The sequence below is a fragment of the Populus nigra genome, chromosome 8 (genome assembly GCF_951802175.1).
Source record: "Populus nigra chromosome 8, ddPopNigr1.1, whole genome shotgun sequence".
Classification (NCBI taxonomy): Eukaryota; Viridiplantae; Streptophyta; class Magnoliopsida; order Malpighiales; family Salicaceae; genus Populus; species Populus nigra.
In genome coordinates, this window is record NC_084859.1 from 2,540,217 (window position 1) to 2,557,979 (window position 17,763).

The 17,763-nt window shown below is 36.4% G+C and overlaps 2 protein-coding genes across 2 annotated transcripts in view; both read right to left on the reverse strand.

Moving 5' to 3' along the window:
• Positions 1–9,597: 9,597 nt before the first annotated feature.
• Positions 9,598–17,763, reverse strand: part of LOC133701515 (cuscuta receptor 1-like) — an 86,067-nt gene continuing 77,901 nt past the window's right edge. Inside the window, exons 3-5 of the mRNA XM_062125451.1 lie at positions 14,097–14,951; positions 12,747–14,013; positions 9,598–9,832 (exon numbers count right to left, since the gene is read on the reverse strand). Coding sequence (XP_061981435.1) covers positions 9,598–9,832; positions 12,747–14,013; positions 14,097–14,736 — 2,142 coding nt within the window. The 5' untranslated portion in view covers positions 14,737–14,951. The remainder of the gene's footprint in view (positions 9,833–12,746; positions 14,014–14,096; positions 14,952–17,763) is intronic.
• On the reverse strand, positions 15,997–16,741 carry LOC133701768 (receptor-like protein 9a). Its single transcript, XM_062125849.1, has 2 exons — positions 16,308–16,741; positions 15,997–16,209 (listed from the first exon to the last, which is right to left on the reverse strand). The coding sequence occupies exons 1-2, from the start codon at positions 16,669–16,671 to the stop codon at positions 16,028–16,030; spliced, it is 546 nt and encodes a 181-aa protein (XP_061981833.1). The 5' UTR covers positions 16,672–16,741; the 3' UTR covers positions 15,997–16,027.

The following is a 17,763-nucleotide window of genomic DNA, read 5'->3' on the forward strand; positions in this document are numbered from 1 at the left end:
ACAAGTTTCGGCATTGTCAAATGTTAGAAAAAAATATTTAAAAAACAATTATCTATATGAAAGAGAGATTTAGTTTGAGAATGCATACTAAAAATCTAGATATAAACTAAAACAAAGTGGAATTATATATATATATATATATATATATATATATATATATATATAAACTTAAAAGAGATCAATGATTCAAGTGATTCATTATAGACTGTGAGGTAAAATATTGTGGATTATCACAATATATTTATCTTTTGCCCTTCTCTACAGAAAACAATTGACTTGCTAATGAGGTAAAATTATCTTTTTTAAGTGATCTAAAAGTTATTTGTAAATTGATTGGGGATAATTTAATAGGTTTACTTTTTTTTTTGCATATTAAAACTACATCGCTGCCCTTGCAAGCAAAAAAAAACAATTGACCTTTTGTTCAAGGTTTATTTTGTCTTTTTTATTTTATTTGCACAGTAAAATAACATCAATACCCTTGAGAATTAAAAAATATTGACCTTGACAAGAGGTATTTTTTAGTATTTTTCACATTTTATTGTGTACTGTAAAATGACAAAGTTAACCTTAGAATAAAAAAAAAATTAAAGCTAGCTTGGGATAACGTTTTCATCCTTGCAATATAGTTTTTTTGGTAATATTTAAATGCTTTTAGGAGCTATTTAGTAATTTAAAATATTAAAATATTAATAAATTAATAAAAAAAATTAACATGTGCATATCACGTGTCAACATGTGATAATCCATCATTTCATTTAGGAGGTGTGTGATAGCTCAACGTGTACTGTAAAGGTGTAATTGATGGTGTTGCGTGTATCATTATATTCGCGGTAGTGCAACGACAAAATTTTTTCTCCTTCCCATCTTTTTTTTCTCTCTTGAATTTTAGCATTCACGTAGCTGTATTCTTCAAATTGTATTTATATTAATACAACTCTTTTTTTTTTATCCGATCTTCTGTTTTTTGTTTTTTCATATCAACACGACAACAAAGGAAAATACCATGCAACATAAAATTTATTTCCCCTAGAATCAATGCAACAAGCACACAGAAAATAGAAGACAATGAATTTAGCATTGTCATGGAATTAATTTAACAGAATATATATACACTTTACTTTCCTTACTAAAATTAAACTATTTTTTTTAATCTATGTCAGCATATAATCATGTTGTTCTCGATAGATTATCTATTCCATGTATAACCGGATCATCATACATACACACAAAACTAATATATTAGAAAATAAATTGTTTTAAGATTATTACAACACCTTAAATAGTTCATAAAATTATTGTTCCTTTTTACTATAATGATCAAGTTTCCACATAATATAAAACATGCATATAAATTAATAACCAAAATAAAAATTAAATTGAGAAAATGATCAATTCTTTAGCCTTAAAATAATTTATTATTTGCTCTCTAATACTAGTACTGTGATTGCAATATTATTTTGTAAGTTAATATTTTATTTTTGATAGCATAACCAAGAATAAACAGCAAAACCAGAATTTAAATGGTATTTGCTATAAACATATTAATAAAAAAAATATAATAGGAAAGAGTTTATAAAAACAAAAACAATGTCTCAGTTAGAATAATTTTTTCATTAACGAGAAGGCCCGCCACAGACCAAGAGGAAAGCTTCCCATATCATATTTGTTTTTGTATTTTAAAAGTATTTTTAAAAAAAATTAAATTTTTTTTATTTTTTTATTTACTTTAAATTAATATATTTTTAGTGTTTTTAAATTATTTTGATGTATTAATATCAAAAATAATTTTTTAAAAATAAAAAATATATTATTTTAATATATTTTTAAATAAAAAATATTTTAAAAAATAATGAAGGTGACGCTAGTTGATGAAAAGACGCCAGGGAGCCGAGAAGAAACACAAGAAGAAAAAACAGATACGAAGCGCGGTAAAGACTGTTAAGCCACATGATTCACACACAGTGCACTGTATTTTAATGAGTATATATATATATATATATAATTCCTTTTGTTTTAGTTTGTAAGTTATGAACAGTGAAGCGCAGCACAAGAATACAATTCTTTTAGTTTGTTAGAGAATTTTTTTATGGAAAAATAAATGTTAAAAAAAACCTGTATATTTATTTTATTGTAGTTCAAAGTATTAATATCAAAAATATTATTATTTATGATATAAAAATTATTATTTTTATTATCAATAAAAGTATTAATACTAAAAAATATTATTATTTGTGGCCCCAGCATCATGTTGGGTTTGACCCAGCGCATAGGCAGGGCAACTCAAGCGCCAGGTCTCGCCACATAGTGCACGAGTCTGGCTAGGCGCCCTGGGAAAGGCAGCCCAAGCACAAGGTGTCCCATATTAGGGCGCGGGCCTGGCTTATGCTCAGGGTAAGGGCAAGCTAGCCTCAGCGCCACGTGACACTTATGCCTGATCCAGTGCAAGGGTTGGTCAGCCCTAGCGTTAAGTGTCATCACGTGAGGGCTCGGGCCTAACTGACACCCAGGGCAGCCCCACCAAAACTTGAAGTGACCATTTTCTCCCCAACAATGCATTCAATGTCAAATGCATCCCAGTAAAAAGACAACACCACCCCTCCATCGCTGCCCTTGCAACTCTTTCTAGCAAGGGCTGAGCTGTCATTACACTATTCCAATCCACAGTGCTTTAAGTCTAGGTAAATAGTAAGGGGCACTGAGCCCTTTTACTATATTGTATAATATAATATTTTCTTTTAAATTTATTAATTATATTAATTATAATAATAATATTTCTCACACAGGCATCAACCCAAACGCCACGTGTGTGCTTGGTCTGCCCAACACAAAGGCAGGCGGCCCAAGCGTCCAAGGCTGGGGAGACCGAGCGCTAGGTGGCTGCATCCTGGAGCGCAGCATGCGAGCATGGCCAAGCGTCCGGTGTTCACAGACCCAATGTATGCTCCTCCAGCCTGGCGCTTGGGTCCTACAGGCTGTTTTATTTAGAGTGACCAAGTTCATGTATAGGGAAGTGTGCAAAAAGCAAATAACAAATCAATACATAAATAATTAAATTAAAATAGAGGAAACAGAAGTGTATCCTCACAGAAGATGAAATGATAGAGCATATATCCATTTCCCCCCTTCTCTTGTAACATGGATTGCTCTGAGAGCTAGTGTTTTGTTATTTTTTTTTTAGAATAAGTCGATATATTGAAAGGGCTAACCAGAAGATAGCCAAAACAAGATACACGAAAGAAAAACAAAAAAGAAAAGAAAATAAAGTCACAAAAAAAAAGCAAATACAAAAGGAAAGGAAAAGAGAGTCAATAAATACATAACCTAAAAAGAACATCAAGATTGGAGAAGCTGATACACCATGCTTAAAGCCTTGATTTGGTGTTTGACCAATCTATAATACCTTTAGGCCCCATAATTAAAGTAGTGCCAGTAGCAATGAAGAACTTATCAATAGACTTGAGCCAATTTGAGAGGTGATAAAGAATTAAAGAGAAACTGTCTTCGAAGGATGCAGCTCCATCATTGAAGATTACTTTGTTCCTCATAAGTCATATACTCCAGCTAACATAACAAGAGAGCATAGACCAAGCCTTGCACTGAAATTTTCCAAATACTAGGTTGGGCCACTGATGTAAAAGATCATCCACACAGCAGGGAAGGCAACCACTAATACCCCACCAATCCAAGAATTTCATCCATAATTTCCACACTAGTCTACAATGAAGGAGAAGATGATTTGAAGTTTCAATCTCATTTTCATAAAAGATACAAAAGGCTTGATCAACTGGGATTATATTGCGGCAAAGTAAGGAATCCTTAGTGCATAATCTATTCTGAACAGCTAGCCAAAGAAAAGATTGAACCTTAGGAGGGACCCCTTTTTTGCCATATCGAAGCCTTAAAAGTTCTAAGCCCTGGATTCACAATTCTGTCAACAAGTAAAGAACAACTTTTAACTGTATAACCCCCATCTGTTGAAAAGGACCAAACTTTCTTATCTGAAATTGTTGCCTTTAGCCAAAAGCTTTCTAGAGATGAGAGAAGGCAGACAACCTGCTCAGTTTCAAAGAGAAACAATTGTCTCCTCCAAGATAACTCCCACTTCCATTCCCCTTGCTCCCAATTTCCCATATCAACAATTATGGCATTCGGTTTAGTGGAAAGAATATAGAGTTGTGGGTAAATGACTTTCAATGGAGAGCTGTTAAACCAAACATCAGACCAGAACCGAGTTAGATAGCCATTTCCCACTACAAATCTGCAATTATTGGCTAAAGCTGAAGAGACAGAGTCTGTTGAAGTTATAAGGGATGAGATGTCCCTTCAGATATAAGACAATCTTCTATTAAAAATAGGGAAACCATTTTCAAATACCGGCTTGAATTTGGTGAATACCATCTTCTTCCATAGCTCATTACCATGAAGAGATAGCCTCCAAATCCACTTGAAAAGCATTGCTTTATTATTGGCTATCAATGACCCAATCCCAAGACCACCCTGATCCTTATCTCTAACAACCACACTCCATTGGACTTTGCAGATTTTTCTCATTTTGACAGTTCCCGACCATAAGAATTTGGCATAAGGAAGATGGACATGAAGTACAAAGGAAGGGAGTTCAACACACTTTTGATAAGGCAAATGCGACCGGCCATGCTCAATATTCTCCCTTTCAACGAGGTGAGTTTCTTTCGAAACTTATCAATGATGGGTTTCCATGTTGAAATCCTTCTAGGATTAGACCCCAAAGGCATACCCAGGTAGTTACATGGAAGAGAATCATGCCTGCAGAAAACTGATTTTGCAAACTCATCCAAACAAGAGTCATCAACATTGATTCCTATAAGAGAACTCTTAAAAAAATTAATGTGCAAGCCTGAGCATAGGGCAAACCACCTTAAGACTCTTTTAATTGACTGAAGGGCATGCAAACTAGCTGGCATAAAGACAAGAGTGTCATCTGCATATTGTAGGTGACTTAAGAAGTTATTAGAGCCAAAATCAATTCCCCAAAAGATGTTTGAGGTTGCCGCATGTTGAAAGAGAATAGATAGACCTTCAGCAACAATATTAAAAAGAAAGGGAGATAGGGGATCACCTTGCCTAATACCTCGCCCCACTTTGAATTTTGGGGAAGGAGAGCCATTGACTAAGACTGAGACCTGACCAGTAGACAAGCAGGAGGAAATCCACCCTCTCCATTTAATACTAAAACCCATGTAAGTCATCACCTCATCAATTTAATCCCATAGAACTGAATCAAAAGCTTTTTGGAAATCAACCTTGAATACGAGATCTGATCTTCAACTGCTTTTTAGAACATAAACCACTTCATTAGCTACCATAAAACCATCTACAATTTGTCTGTCTGCTATAAAAGCAGTCTGATTGTCACTAATCAAGCTGCCTATTACTTCCTTTAGTCTGCTGGACAAAATCTTCGCAATAATCTTGTAAATACCATGGATCAAACTAATTGGGCGATACTCTTTGAATTCCGATGTAACCTTTTTTTTCGGCACCAATGTGATATAGGAGAGGTTAACCCCTTTTGGCATAGACCCTGTTCTAAAAAAATCAGTGATAAGGTCAAATAAGTCTTCAGCAATAAAATACCAAGCGAGCTTATAGAATTTAAAATTGAAGCCGTCTGGACCAGGACTCTTAGAACCATCACAATCCCACACACATCTTTTAATTTCATCAGAGGTCACCTCTCGCTCTAGCTAAAGAGACAACTCTGAATTTAACCTTTTAAAACCTACAGGACCTATCTCTGCCTTATTCCCACTCGGAGCTTTATACAGATTGAACAAATAATCAACAGCAGCGGATTTGATTTCTGGTAGAGACCGAAGTTCAACCCCCTTATGATTGATCATCATAATTTGAGATTTGGCTCTTCTGAAGTTAGCAATCAAATGGAAAAACCTGGTATTACGGTCCCCTAGCTTACACCATAACTGTGTAGATCTCTGCCTCCACTTGCATTCAACTCTGTTACTGTAGATCCATTTATCCCTTATAAGAGATTCAAGCTTCAGTTGGTCTAAGGGACATAGAAGATCAGCCTCCTATTTTCTCTCTAGATCATCAATTTAGGAAATCACAACCTGAAGCTTGTGCTCTTGATCACCAAAAACATCTTTGTTCCATTTCCGAAGCTGAGTTGCTACAAAGCTAAGCTTCTTAATAAATCTGAAGCGTCCTAGAACTGTAGTACACCCGTCAAACTAGAAGCCTCTAATAATGTTTTTGAAGTTAGGGAATTGAAGCCAACAGTCCAAAAATTTAAAAGGATGATAACCATTCTCTAGGAGGCGATCAGACACAAGTAGGGGACAATGATCTGACATTTCTCTAGGAAGACGATGGAGCATTACATTGGTGAACTGAAGAAGAAAGGATTCATCTGAGAAAGCATGGTCTAGTTTGCTCATCAAGCAATTCCTGAACCAAGTGAAGTAACCTCCAACCAGTTGATACTCAATAAGGTGACAAGAATCCAGAAAATTCCTAAAAGTTGAAGAGCCCCGGATATGAAGATAACCACTGCTTCTATCAGTCTGATTTAAAGTCTCATTAAAATCTCCCACCATTAACCATGGAATAGGGAAGGCATGTCTGAGGATACACAAGTTATTCCAAAGAACCAATTTTTCTGACAAAGAACAAGGGGCATAAACACCAACAACAGCACAGACAAAACCACTTTGCATATGCTGACCGTACAGACCAATCCACCCGTAACAATATTCAACAGAAGAAACCTGAAATTTTGTATCATCCCAAAGAGCAATAATACCCCCTCTACTTCCTTCAGCCTCATTACAAGCCCAATTGACATTGCTATTGTTCCAAACATGAAAAATAAAAGAGTCTGTGCAAGTCTTAATTTTTGTTTCTAGAAGAAAGCACACATAAATATAATGAGTATCAATAAGCCTACCCACAACCCTTAATTTTTCAGCCCTACCCAGTCCACATAAGTTCCAAGAGAGAACCTTCATAAAGAAAATAGAAAAAATCCTAACCAAAACAGAGGAAACAAAGGACTTACTAGACAGCCCTCCAGTCAGCCTCCTCCTGTTGAAGTTGTTTCCGAATATCTCCTTCAAAAGCATATAAGTTGGAATTGTCCCCAATAAGCAAAGCTTCCCCAATCTGGACCATACCCTGAACTTCTCGTTCTTCTGAACTCACAATAGCTTCTTTATATCCTGATTGTATAGATCCTGTTATACAAAGATGTTTATGAGAATCCCCACCATTTTGAAAATGGCGTCTATTCCCCATGTGAACATCTGAGTCATCTGTGGATTCTTCTATGTCATCCACATGGCTCTGTAAAGTCCCATGAATAGTTAAAAGTTTTGTCTTTCTTTGTCTTGAGCGAAATTTCACTTGACTATTGTCCTGTTGAGCAAGATCTCTAGAATTGGTATGCACAGTAGAACCCAACTTTAAAGGTTGGGGCCATGTATCTTGAATTGGCTCCTGGGCCAAATTATAATTGGAGCAAGAAGAAGAGGAGGTACTGTCAAGGAAGTCAGAGCAGTAAGTACCCAGACTAAGCTGGGCTTCTAACATAAGGGGGTGGCTCGAAGTAACTTGACCAAGCTCCACCAAATGATGAGCTTGAACATTAGATTCTTGCACCTTGCTAACATCTGCATTGTTGGTGTTAGTGGTGCTGACGTGATGATTTAAGTGTTGAGTATATCCTAAAATTTTAGGGAAAAGATCTGTAGACATTTGTGGTCTTGGAGACTAGTGGGTGCCAAATAGGTAGCCTCCCTATAAGCTGGATCACCAGCTAGATGTGGTTTAGCAGTTGCCGCCTCCTTACAATTTGAAAAAGATTCCATTTTCTCCCCCGTATCAAGCCTCACGTCATGAGTAGTTTCAACTGGACCATGTGCTATAGTTCCATCTGAGCTAGATTCATATCCATAGGGTGTGTACCCATCTTCCAAAACTAAGCTACTATGGAAGGTGTCCATGGAGTAGCAAATTGAGTAAGCCATGAGATAGTGAAGACTGTTGATTTCATCAATACGAATGGTATGATCTTCCCCATCAATGTGCAAGATGATTGTCTTCCTTATATCTTCATCACTTTTTGTACCAAGTAATAAGTGTAAAGATACAAGAGTTGAGCGTCTAAGGCCTAAACGATCAAAGCCAATAATATCTCCTGTAGATCTGAGAAGAGTTGCTAGACAGTTTCTGTTCCATTCAACTATTGGCAATCCTTGTATGGAGATCCATGCTAACTTATCAATGGCACAATCCGTAGAAAGCCATGGCCTTATATCATCAAAGTATTTGTCCCAATAAGGCAAGTCAACCTCAAACACATGCATCATGGAGGGATGATCTTCAAATAGGAGTAGAACCTGTGAAGCACCAAGAAACCTCATTCCGGTTGATTGAATATCACAACTAATAAGGTCATCTTGAATCTTTCCATAGTCTGCACCTGCAGGTATGGATGCAAGCAAACAGTTGTTTAGCCATGATATGTCTTGTGGTTTTGGAGAGTAAATGACAGTTTCGTTCATCGAAACAAGTTTAGGTGGCTTTTGAGGAAGACATGCTTCTTGTGCAGACATTTGATAGTGCGGGGCATCCATTGTTTGCAGAACTGTTGCATAGGTTCGGTGATCTCTTGTTCTAAAAGGTGGGCTTTTCAATCTAGCTACAGGTTTAAGGTGAGTTCGTGGGTTTTTGCCTTGAGTGTGTCTTATTTCAAATCTTGCTAAGTTGACCCGCAACTTGTAAGAGTCAAACCAAATATTATTTAAGCTGCGAAGTAGATCATCAGTTGAGTCTTTAGAGGAAAGGGTATAGAACCCAAATCGTCTTCCAGCTTTGTTTGGTTTTCTTGCCATAAAAAGGCTTTGGAGAAGACGAGCTCAAAGATCATGGTAGGAAAAGTAGCTTGGATATCTCTCCAAGTAGAACTTGTATGGTTGAGGGTGGTGTGTGTGGGACAGGGGATGTGAAGGTGGAAGGATTTGGATGTTTTGTTTATTTGAGGGATGTTCATGTTGATGTTGGTTTGCCATGGCTTTTTAGAGAGGTTTTTTGAGGACCCGAAAGGAATCTGATATACCTAATAGCTTTTAAGCAGGATAGAAGCCGTGTCAGTCTGCAAAAGAGCAACAAATCACAACAGGACAGGAGGTAGAAGTGGTGGTGGGTCGGCTGAGTTAGCGGGAAGTGATGGGCTGAAAGTTTGTTTGGTTTGAGAGAGAAACAGAGGAAAAGAGGGGGAAGATCTTGTGGGGAGCGGCTGGTTTTGTTTCTCTAGTTTTAGTTAGGGAAGGGACTGCTAGATCTGTCGGTTGAGGGAGGGGAAAACTATGTCTGATGAGAGGGGAGAGTGGTGCTGAGAAGGGGAGGCTTCTGTGTTAGTGGGCGGCGGCTCTTTTTAAAATGTGAATCTAATTACTCCAAACCAAAACCAAGAGCAAAAACTGACGAGATCTTCAAGCTAAAGCAAGTTAGATTCCAAACCAAAACCAAGGCAGGTGCTGGAGGTGGTGCTGCAGCTCGAGATGCTCCACACTTCACTGTTAAGACAAGTGGTCACGCCTCTGGATCCAAAGGATCCACTGCTGGAGCCACCGCCGGTGCTGGAGCCGCCACTGCTGGAGCCGCTGGAGCCATCTCTGCCACTGCTTGACCAGTTGGAGATGCTTGATCCGCTGCTGGTGGAGGTGGATCTGGATCTGCTGCTGCTGCTGCGTTGCTGGAGCTCCTTTGCCGCTGGATCTTAGCTCTGTTGACTGAGTTCAAGATCATAGTCAGAGGGTCATATTGTCTGACGAAGAAGGAACATTATGGTAGGCCAGAAGTGATTTTGACTCCGAAGTTCAAGATTTAATTATCCCAGTGAACGGATGACAATTCGAGCGAGCACTCTTAGCATCCAACAGGTATATAGTTCAGGTGTTGCTGGTTCGAAATCTAGACATAAATCCCCTTCGTATTAAAAACAATTCAGCTTTGCCAGAAAAAAAAAATTGTGAAGCTTGATGTTGAAATGGAGCGATTCGGCACCCTACATTTCCCCAAAGATCGATGATGCTTTAGATTTTGATCCATCGATTGAACTTTCATTAGCTTGGTTTCGCTAATCTGTAGAGACCTCAGCTACTTCAGAAAAGCCACCCATCTTCTACATCATAATCCACGTGAACAGTTTTTGAAGTGTTTAGGCAGTGTTTCTTGTGCTTTCTTCAACACTGACTGCAAGAAGTTCCCCTTGAGCTTCAATTCTCAGTTGTTTGGATTTGAGTTTTCTGATGAATAGACTGTGTTGAGAGAAATGAATTGTTTTCTAGGTCTTGCCTCAATCTATCCATGAAGTTTCCTCCGCACTTCCATCTTCATTTTTCCCAAGGCTGATTTCAGTCTGATTATCTGCGTAAAATATAACTAGAGATTCTTTCGATGGAGATCAGGTCTCAAAACGCCATGCCCACTGCCTCCCTGGATCCAGAAGGTAATAATGCAACCAAGCATTGAATTTCTAAACATCTTACCTTTTGTTTTTCTTTTCGCATTGTTATCAAACTCTTTTACATCTTATTGCTGCATATTGCTATGTATTTCGCCTTGCTGGAAAAATCTCATGATCACCTCCACGATGCTAATTCTGTAATGCATGTGAAGTGTTTCATCCTTAACTTGTTATGGAACAAGGACTGTGATGCATGGCTATTTTATATTTTATGATTGAGATTGTAGATTTTAAAGATTTTCCTGCTTAGGAGGTAAGACGTCACTTTCTTGCTTTTCTTCCAAGAGAAAGTATTTGATCCTTTTTCCATATATAATAATGCTGCTGAGCATTGAATTTCTAAACATCTTACCTTTTGTTTTGTTTGTCGCATTGTTATCAAACTCTTGCATTTTGTTACAGCATATTGCTATGTGTATGGCATGCTTTAATAAAAAAGTTGAGTAATCGATGAATGTTAGGCAAGAAAGTTACTGAATATTTTTGTTTTCAGCCGCCTCTTCTTCCCCCAACCCTGAAAATTGTCAAACGACACTTTTATGCTTTGAATCATATCCATCCTAATTCCTTCGCTCATAACTTTATGTGTGAACTGCCGATGTGTCATTTGTCTTCGTTGTTTAGTGCCTTCTTTTTTTATTTGACAGGTTTTCCTTTTTGCCTTTTATCTTGAACAGCATCCCATAGTATGCCCCCTCAAGTTCAGAATCTTGGGTTGTTTCTCCCTATCCTATTGTCCACTGATCAGTCTCAAGCACGCCATCAGTTGTTATCACAGAACATGCAGAATTGCATGGCATCTAATGGAGTTCAAAGTTCTGCTGGTTTACAAGCGGCTCTGCCTCCTGTCTCCGGTGTAACCCAAACTATCGCCAACACTGTTGTCCAGGATCCTAACATGCAGAGTATCCCTGGTGTTTCACAGAACTCAGCGGGGAATTCAATGGGACAAGGGAATCCCTCCCCTATGTTTGCCAATTCTCAGAGACAAATGTCGGGTAATGCTTTTTTTGGTAGCTTTATGTGCCACTGCTGCCACTTATGGCATTAGAAATGCCACTGCTATTGGAACTATTGCAATCACACATGCATTTGTCACCACACGATGCCCTCTAGTGCGCTGCACCAACTTTTCACCTCTCATAATGGTTCTAGTCAGCAATGCTCTTTTAGGTAGTTTTATGTGCTACTGCTGCCACTTGTGGCATTAGTAATGCCATTGCTATTGAAACCATTGCAATCACACACGCATTTGTTACCACATCATACCCTCCAGTGCATTGCACCAGCTGCTCACCTCTCATTCTGGATTTATAGGGTCTGTCTGTCTGTTTGAATGATTACATAACGTTTAGATGGAGTTCCTAGTACTCCTAGTCCGGATGGAGTTCCTAGTATAGTCCGAAAAAGACTTGTATTCCTCTGTAGGAAAATACTAATAGTCCTATCTAGAATAGGAAAAACCTAATGAAGCTCGTAATTTTATTAGTTAGAAAGCACTGTAAGTTCCATGATTGCAGCAACTAAGAAATGATTAATCATTGATAAGATGAATGAAGGTAAAAATATTCAGATTTCTAGGTCAAGAGGATTGCTTTTTTGGTTCTGGCATGACAGTTTTTTATTGCAAACCTCTCCCTTTCAATTTTTTTCCCTATATTTGTTGTGTGGTGAATTATTATTTTATTATTTATTTCCAACAAGTCCTATGGTCATTACTTTTTACTGCATTAGACAGACTTAAAAATAAGAGTGCACTATTTCTGAATGACTTACAGTTTATCTTTGCATGATTCATTCTGAAACACGTGACAATGGAAGAAAAAAAAAAGTAAGTGGACCATTAACCATATCCAGTATTGTTGAATTTTATAGAAGGTCGATCTTCTTGCTCCGATTTCAATGCTTTGATTGAATAACTGAGGTGGGGTCGCCATTGAAACAGAGGCAGACGTAAGTGTTGTCACATATGCATAGAATATTTTGTTTCTACTTGGTAGTGGTTTTGACAATTTATTTTCAGAGAAGTCTTAAGAGTTGAAAGAGGAATCACACCTCAGGAATGAGAAGTTCCGCTTATATATTTAGCCCAAATAACTAATCAAATAGAAAGGCTGAGCTTAGAGATAGTACACTACAAATTAAGCACCCAACAATTAGACAAACAATCATCACAAACCAGGAAAGACCGTCTCCCCAGTAACAAATTCACCTTCTGAAGTTGGAGAACTTGTGAAAACTAGCCACCACAAAATAGTAGCAAGTATCTATGCAGTCTTCGATGAAGTACAACCACCTGCGTCGCCAATATGGATTGATGTAGAGAACTGCTGTAATCGTCATCACCACAGCTGTGTAACATACACCAAAACTGATGTAGAAGAGCTCCATGTCTATGAAACCATCATCTCCTTGTTCATCATCAGGCACTGGCTGTGACGGCACTGCTTCCTCACTACAATTGTTTTGCAATGGAGGTCCACACAAGAAAGGATTTCCTTCGTAACAGCTTTCATCGAAGGTACCAAACTGATATTTTCTCTCCGGTGTCCTACCTGACAAGTTATTGTGCGCCACACTAAAAACTTCCAGTGTGGTAACTTCAGCAAGTTGTGGAGGGATGGCACCATTCAAGTTGTTGTAAGAAAGATCCAAACTCTCAATATGCTTTAGGTTTGCGAATGTTGCAGGGATAGATCCATTGAGATTGTTGTGTGATAAGTTTAATGACAGTATCTCACTTAAGTTTCCAAATTCTGATGGGATTGCTCCTACGAAGTTGTTATTGGAGAGATCAATACCAGACATGTAGCTGAGAACTTTCCCCTTATAACCATAATACATATTTTTAGTTGTAAATTCTATCACTTCTGTAAAGTTAAGCTGAAAACCCTTTTCCAATCTGTACATACTATCAACTAGTGGTGGACCCATTGTTTCATAATAACCTTTTTCTATGGACATTGATTGAAAAATAGCTCTGAAATCCACTATTGCTTTTTGGGAACTTTCCTTGAAAGTAAGATTGCTCAGACAGGAGGGTAGTGGACCAGAGAGCTGGTTTTGTGAAACATCTAAAATGCTTAAGTGTTTTAATAAGCATAACTGAACAGGGAGCTCACCATCAAAAATATTATCCCTCAAAAGAAGAACACTCAATGATGAAAGATTGCCAATCCAATTTGGAATGGAGCTGGAGAAGGTGTTATCTCGAAGATCCATCGTAACCAGGGAAGAGCTGTTATAAAATCCATGTGTTAATGGACCGCTCAATCTATTTTTGGATAGATGAATATAGGTTATTTGTGGTGGATTGAAACAAGATGGCATATATCCAGACAAGCTGTTATCAGAAAGGTCCAAATATTCAAGCCGGCCAAGCTTACAAAAATCTCTTGGGATCGGACCCTTAAAATGGTTTTTGGACAAATCAAGTACTCCATCGTTCGTAAAATTAACAAAGCTCCTTGGAAGCATGCCTGAAAATTGATTTTTACTCAAATCCAATACACTCCATACTTTCCACCCATATAATGAAAAATCTGATATCTGACCCCAATACCACCTAGGTAGAGATATTCTAAGATAGAAGAATTGAACACCGAGGTCGGTATTTGCCCGTCCAAATTGTTGTTTGACAGCTTGAGAACCCATATTGTTGTTAGTTGTTCTAGTTTTACTGTAGACAATTGATTGTTGGATAAATCTAAAAATGAAAGAGAGCTAATATTTCCTAAACAAGAAGGAATACAACCTATGAATCCATTCTCAGCCATCCTTAAGATCATCAGATTTGGAAAGATCAAACAAATATCTTTTGGAATTTGACCATTCATGTTGTTGTTGGATATATCTAATTCGGTCATATTCGGATATGGGTAATCTAGCAACTGCAAAGTACCAACAAAGGAGTTCTCGCTCAGATATAGTTGCTCCATTCGTGTATTGTTCTTAAGCAACCACGATGGAAACATTCCGCTGATGTTGTTGTGGGAGAGATCAAGGGTTCTTAAGTCGTATTGGTAATAGAGGAAGTTGGGAATTTCTACATTGAGTGCTTCCGATGTTGGACTACTTGACAAGCGGAAAAAGACTAGTTGGAACTTTGGAATCAAATTATCAAAGGCAGTAGATTCCGTTACTAGTCTGTTGTTCTCACTGGAGAAGAACTTGAGGCTTGAGTGGTTCATAAAAGGCTTCATTGAAATGGGAACTTCAAAGAGGTTATTTGATAGTGAGAGGAATTCAAGAGATATGAGATTGGTAAGAGGACCGGAGGCAATATTTCCAGTAAACTGGTTTTCAGAAACATCTAATAGTTGTAGAGAAGATAAGTTTCCCAAACAATCTGGGAGTGAACCTCCTAAATCATTTCTAGAGAGATCCAACTGCTTCAGATTCTTCAATTCACACCAACCTGTACAATTTATGGATATAAAGTTGTTAAAGATGAAAGCTAAGTCAAACATGATAAAATGCTATCATTAAATTGATCATTGCATATATATAAAGTCTTTTTTTTATATATAATGTAATGAGTATTATTGAGTATTGAACATAGTTTTAATTACCGATAAGAAGTTTTGAACAATCATTTGATTTCATTAGTTTTAAATAATATAATATTTTTAAAAATTATGAAATATTGTGTATTTTTAAATAATTTATTTTTTTAATATGTTTGTTATGAGGTTTAAAGTAGGTGAGGTGTTTTTTCAACACCGCTCTTGAGTTGTTGATCAGGGACTTGGGACTCGGGTTTTGACAAAATTGATCTTTGGATAGATATAAAATCCTCATTTTGTTGATAAAGAAACAATATAATTAAGCGAATGTCATGTGAAGCATTTAGGTAGAAACTGTGTATTATACCTGATCCTGTCAGCTGATTGCCTGATAAATCCAAAGACTTGAGGGATGAAAGCCCACTCAGAATTGATAAGACACTGCTGTTCAATTGATTGAAACTCAGGTCAAGGTTCTCTAACTTTCCCAGCCTCATCGGTTGGAGTTGAAAACCTACAAGATATACATAAAAAAAATATACAGTGCATAGATTAAGGAAGAAGATAGATTGCAAGTAATGTTTTGATCTCTTTAATCTCTTCCTGTCTTATTAGAAAAACAATTATTGGATAAGATCAAAGCTCCATAGATATAAATCTTCATAGGAAATCGCAATCAAACATGATGAAATGCTATCGTTGATACTTAAATATATATAAATATAAAGTCCTCAATTTTCTTGATAAAGAGAATGTAACTTACTATTGATAGATCCTGTCAATCCATTGCTTGATAGATCTAAAGACTTGAGAGATGAAAATCCAGTTAGAGAAGAAAAAATGCTATTGTTGCATTGATTCCGTCTTAGATGAAGGTTCTCCAGCTTTTTCAACCTTGATGACAGGACCTTGAGACCTGCATGATGTTTCTCAAAAGCATATTGGAAGGAAATAAACGCATGGAAAAAAATCATACGAGAAGAATGTTTCAAAGAAAAATAATTAAAGGGTTACCATAGAAGCTACCTGATCCAGCTGTCAACATATTCAATGATAGATCCAAAGACTTGAGAGTGGAAAGCCCATTGAAACATGACAAAATGCTTTTTTCATTAAATCGATTGCCACTCAGGTCAAGTTTCCTCAGTTTTGATGATAGGACTTCGAAGCCTGGAAGAGAATCATCAAAGCAAGATAATTGACATTAAACACCAACCAACCTTCATTTATTTTATGATTATAATTAAGTGCATAAACATTGAACTAACCTTCATTCTCCATGCAACCAACCAATCCATTATCTCCCAAATCAAGACTTTGCAATTCTTTGAAAGGCTGAAACAAAGATGCGTTGAGAACCCAATCGCCCAAGCTGTCATCCCTTGCTTCACTAAGAGAGAGTTGGATCACTCGCCTTGTATTGTTATCACACTCGATCCCACGCCAAACACAACAATTACTATTGGTGTCGACCCGATGATCTGTCAAGGAAAGGTGATCTGGGTCGATCAAAGATTGGATCTCCAAGAGACCAATCCTCTCTTCCTCCAAACACCCATAACAACGACCATGCCATTCGCCAACCAAAGTCAAGAATGCTAGAAACATCCAAGCCCCCATTCTTTTCATCATATCTTAGATAATTCTATGAACTACTACGTAGAATATTGTTGTTTGTTATGTGCCTTTGGGCAACCATAGAGGTCCTATTTATACTCCACGGTGGCCATTTCCATGATTTGAGATGTTTTCTTTATTTCATTTCTTTAAGGAATATTCTTGGATTTGAATATTATTTTATTTTATTGTTTAGCACTTAGTCTATTTGCATTTAATTATATTTTTGGTTACTAATTATCCAATTTATATATAAAAAATAATTTTTTATTCAATCAAACGATAATAAAAACATACACACACATTATAAATTGATTGAATAAAATAAAAAGAGAAAAAATAATATGCAAGGCTGTATATATTAGAAATATTATTTGAAAATAAATTTCTTTTTATTTTCAAAAATAAAGTTCATCTATGTAAAATATTTAAAAAAAATATAAATTAATAAAAAAAACCTCTTCAAAAATTAAATGCATGATTAAAAAATAATCATCATTTCAAATAGGTTTTTTAAATAACTAAAAAAAGAGAAGGGATATTAATATAAATATAAATATAACTAAAATTAAGATTATTTAAAAAAAAATAGATAAAAAAAATTTTAAGAAAAAAAAAATGAACAGACAACGATGAACTTAACTCATAAATTCACCTAGTAGTGAATCACTCGAGAAGATTGTTTTTCTTGAATAAGTGCTAATGTTCTTTGAGGGGTCCAAGCACCATATATTGAAAGAAAGAACTAGTTCAAATTGATCAAGCACCGATTAATTAATTTTAATGGCTGGTCATTTAAACTTGGGTGTTTTTTCGGTATTAATATATATATATTCCTCAATTATCATAAAAAATTAAGAAAAAACTAATAATAAGATTAAAAATAAATGTTTTATTTATCGAAATAATTAAAAATAAGGTTCGCTCAAGTATATATGGGACGATGAAAAAATAACAATAAAATCAATTTATAAAAAAAATATCATAGATTTAGTTTTCCTAAATTTTAAATGTAGTGTTTATAATTAATTAATTAATTGAGAATTTGATCTCTTCTAAAAGTTGTTTATGGACTTTTGTTTTCTGGAGAAAACTCCCTTAAAACCC

Bases quoted from the DNA above. Each gene is read 5' to 3' on its own strand.
- LOC133701768 (XM_062125849.1), bottom strand. From the start codon at position 16,671: ATGATGAAAAGAATGGGGGCTTGGATGTTTCTAGCATTCTTGACTTTG. The intron at 16,210-16,307 runs GTTAGTTCAATG...ATTCTCTTCCAG, and splicing joins TGGTTGCATGGAGAATGAAG to GCTTCGAAGTCCTATCATCA.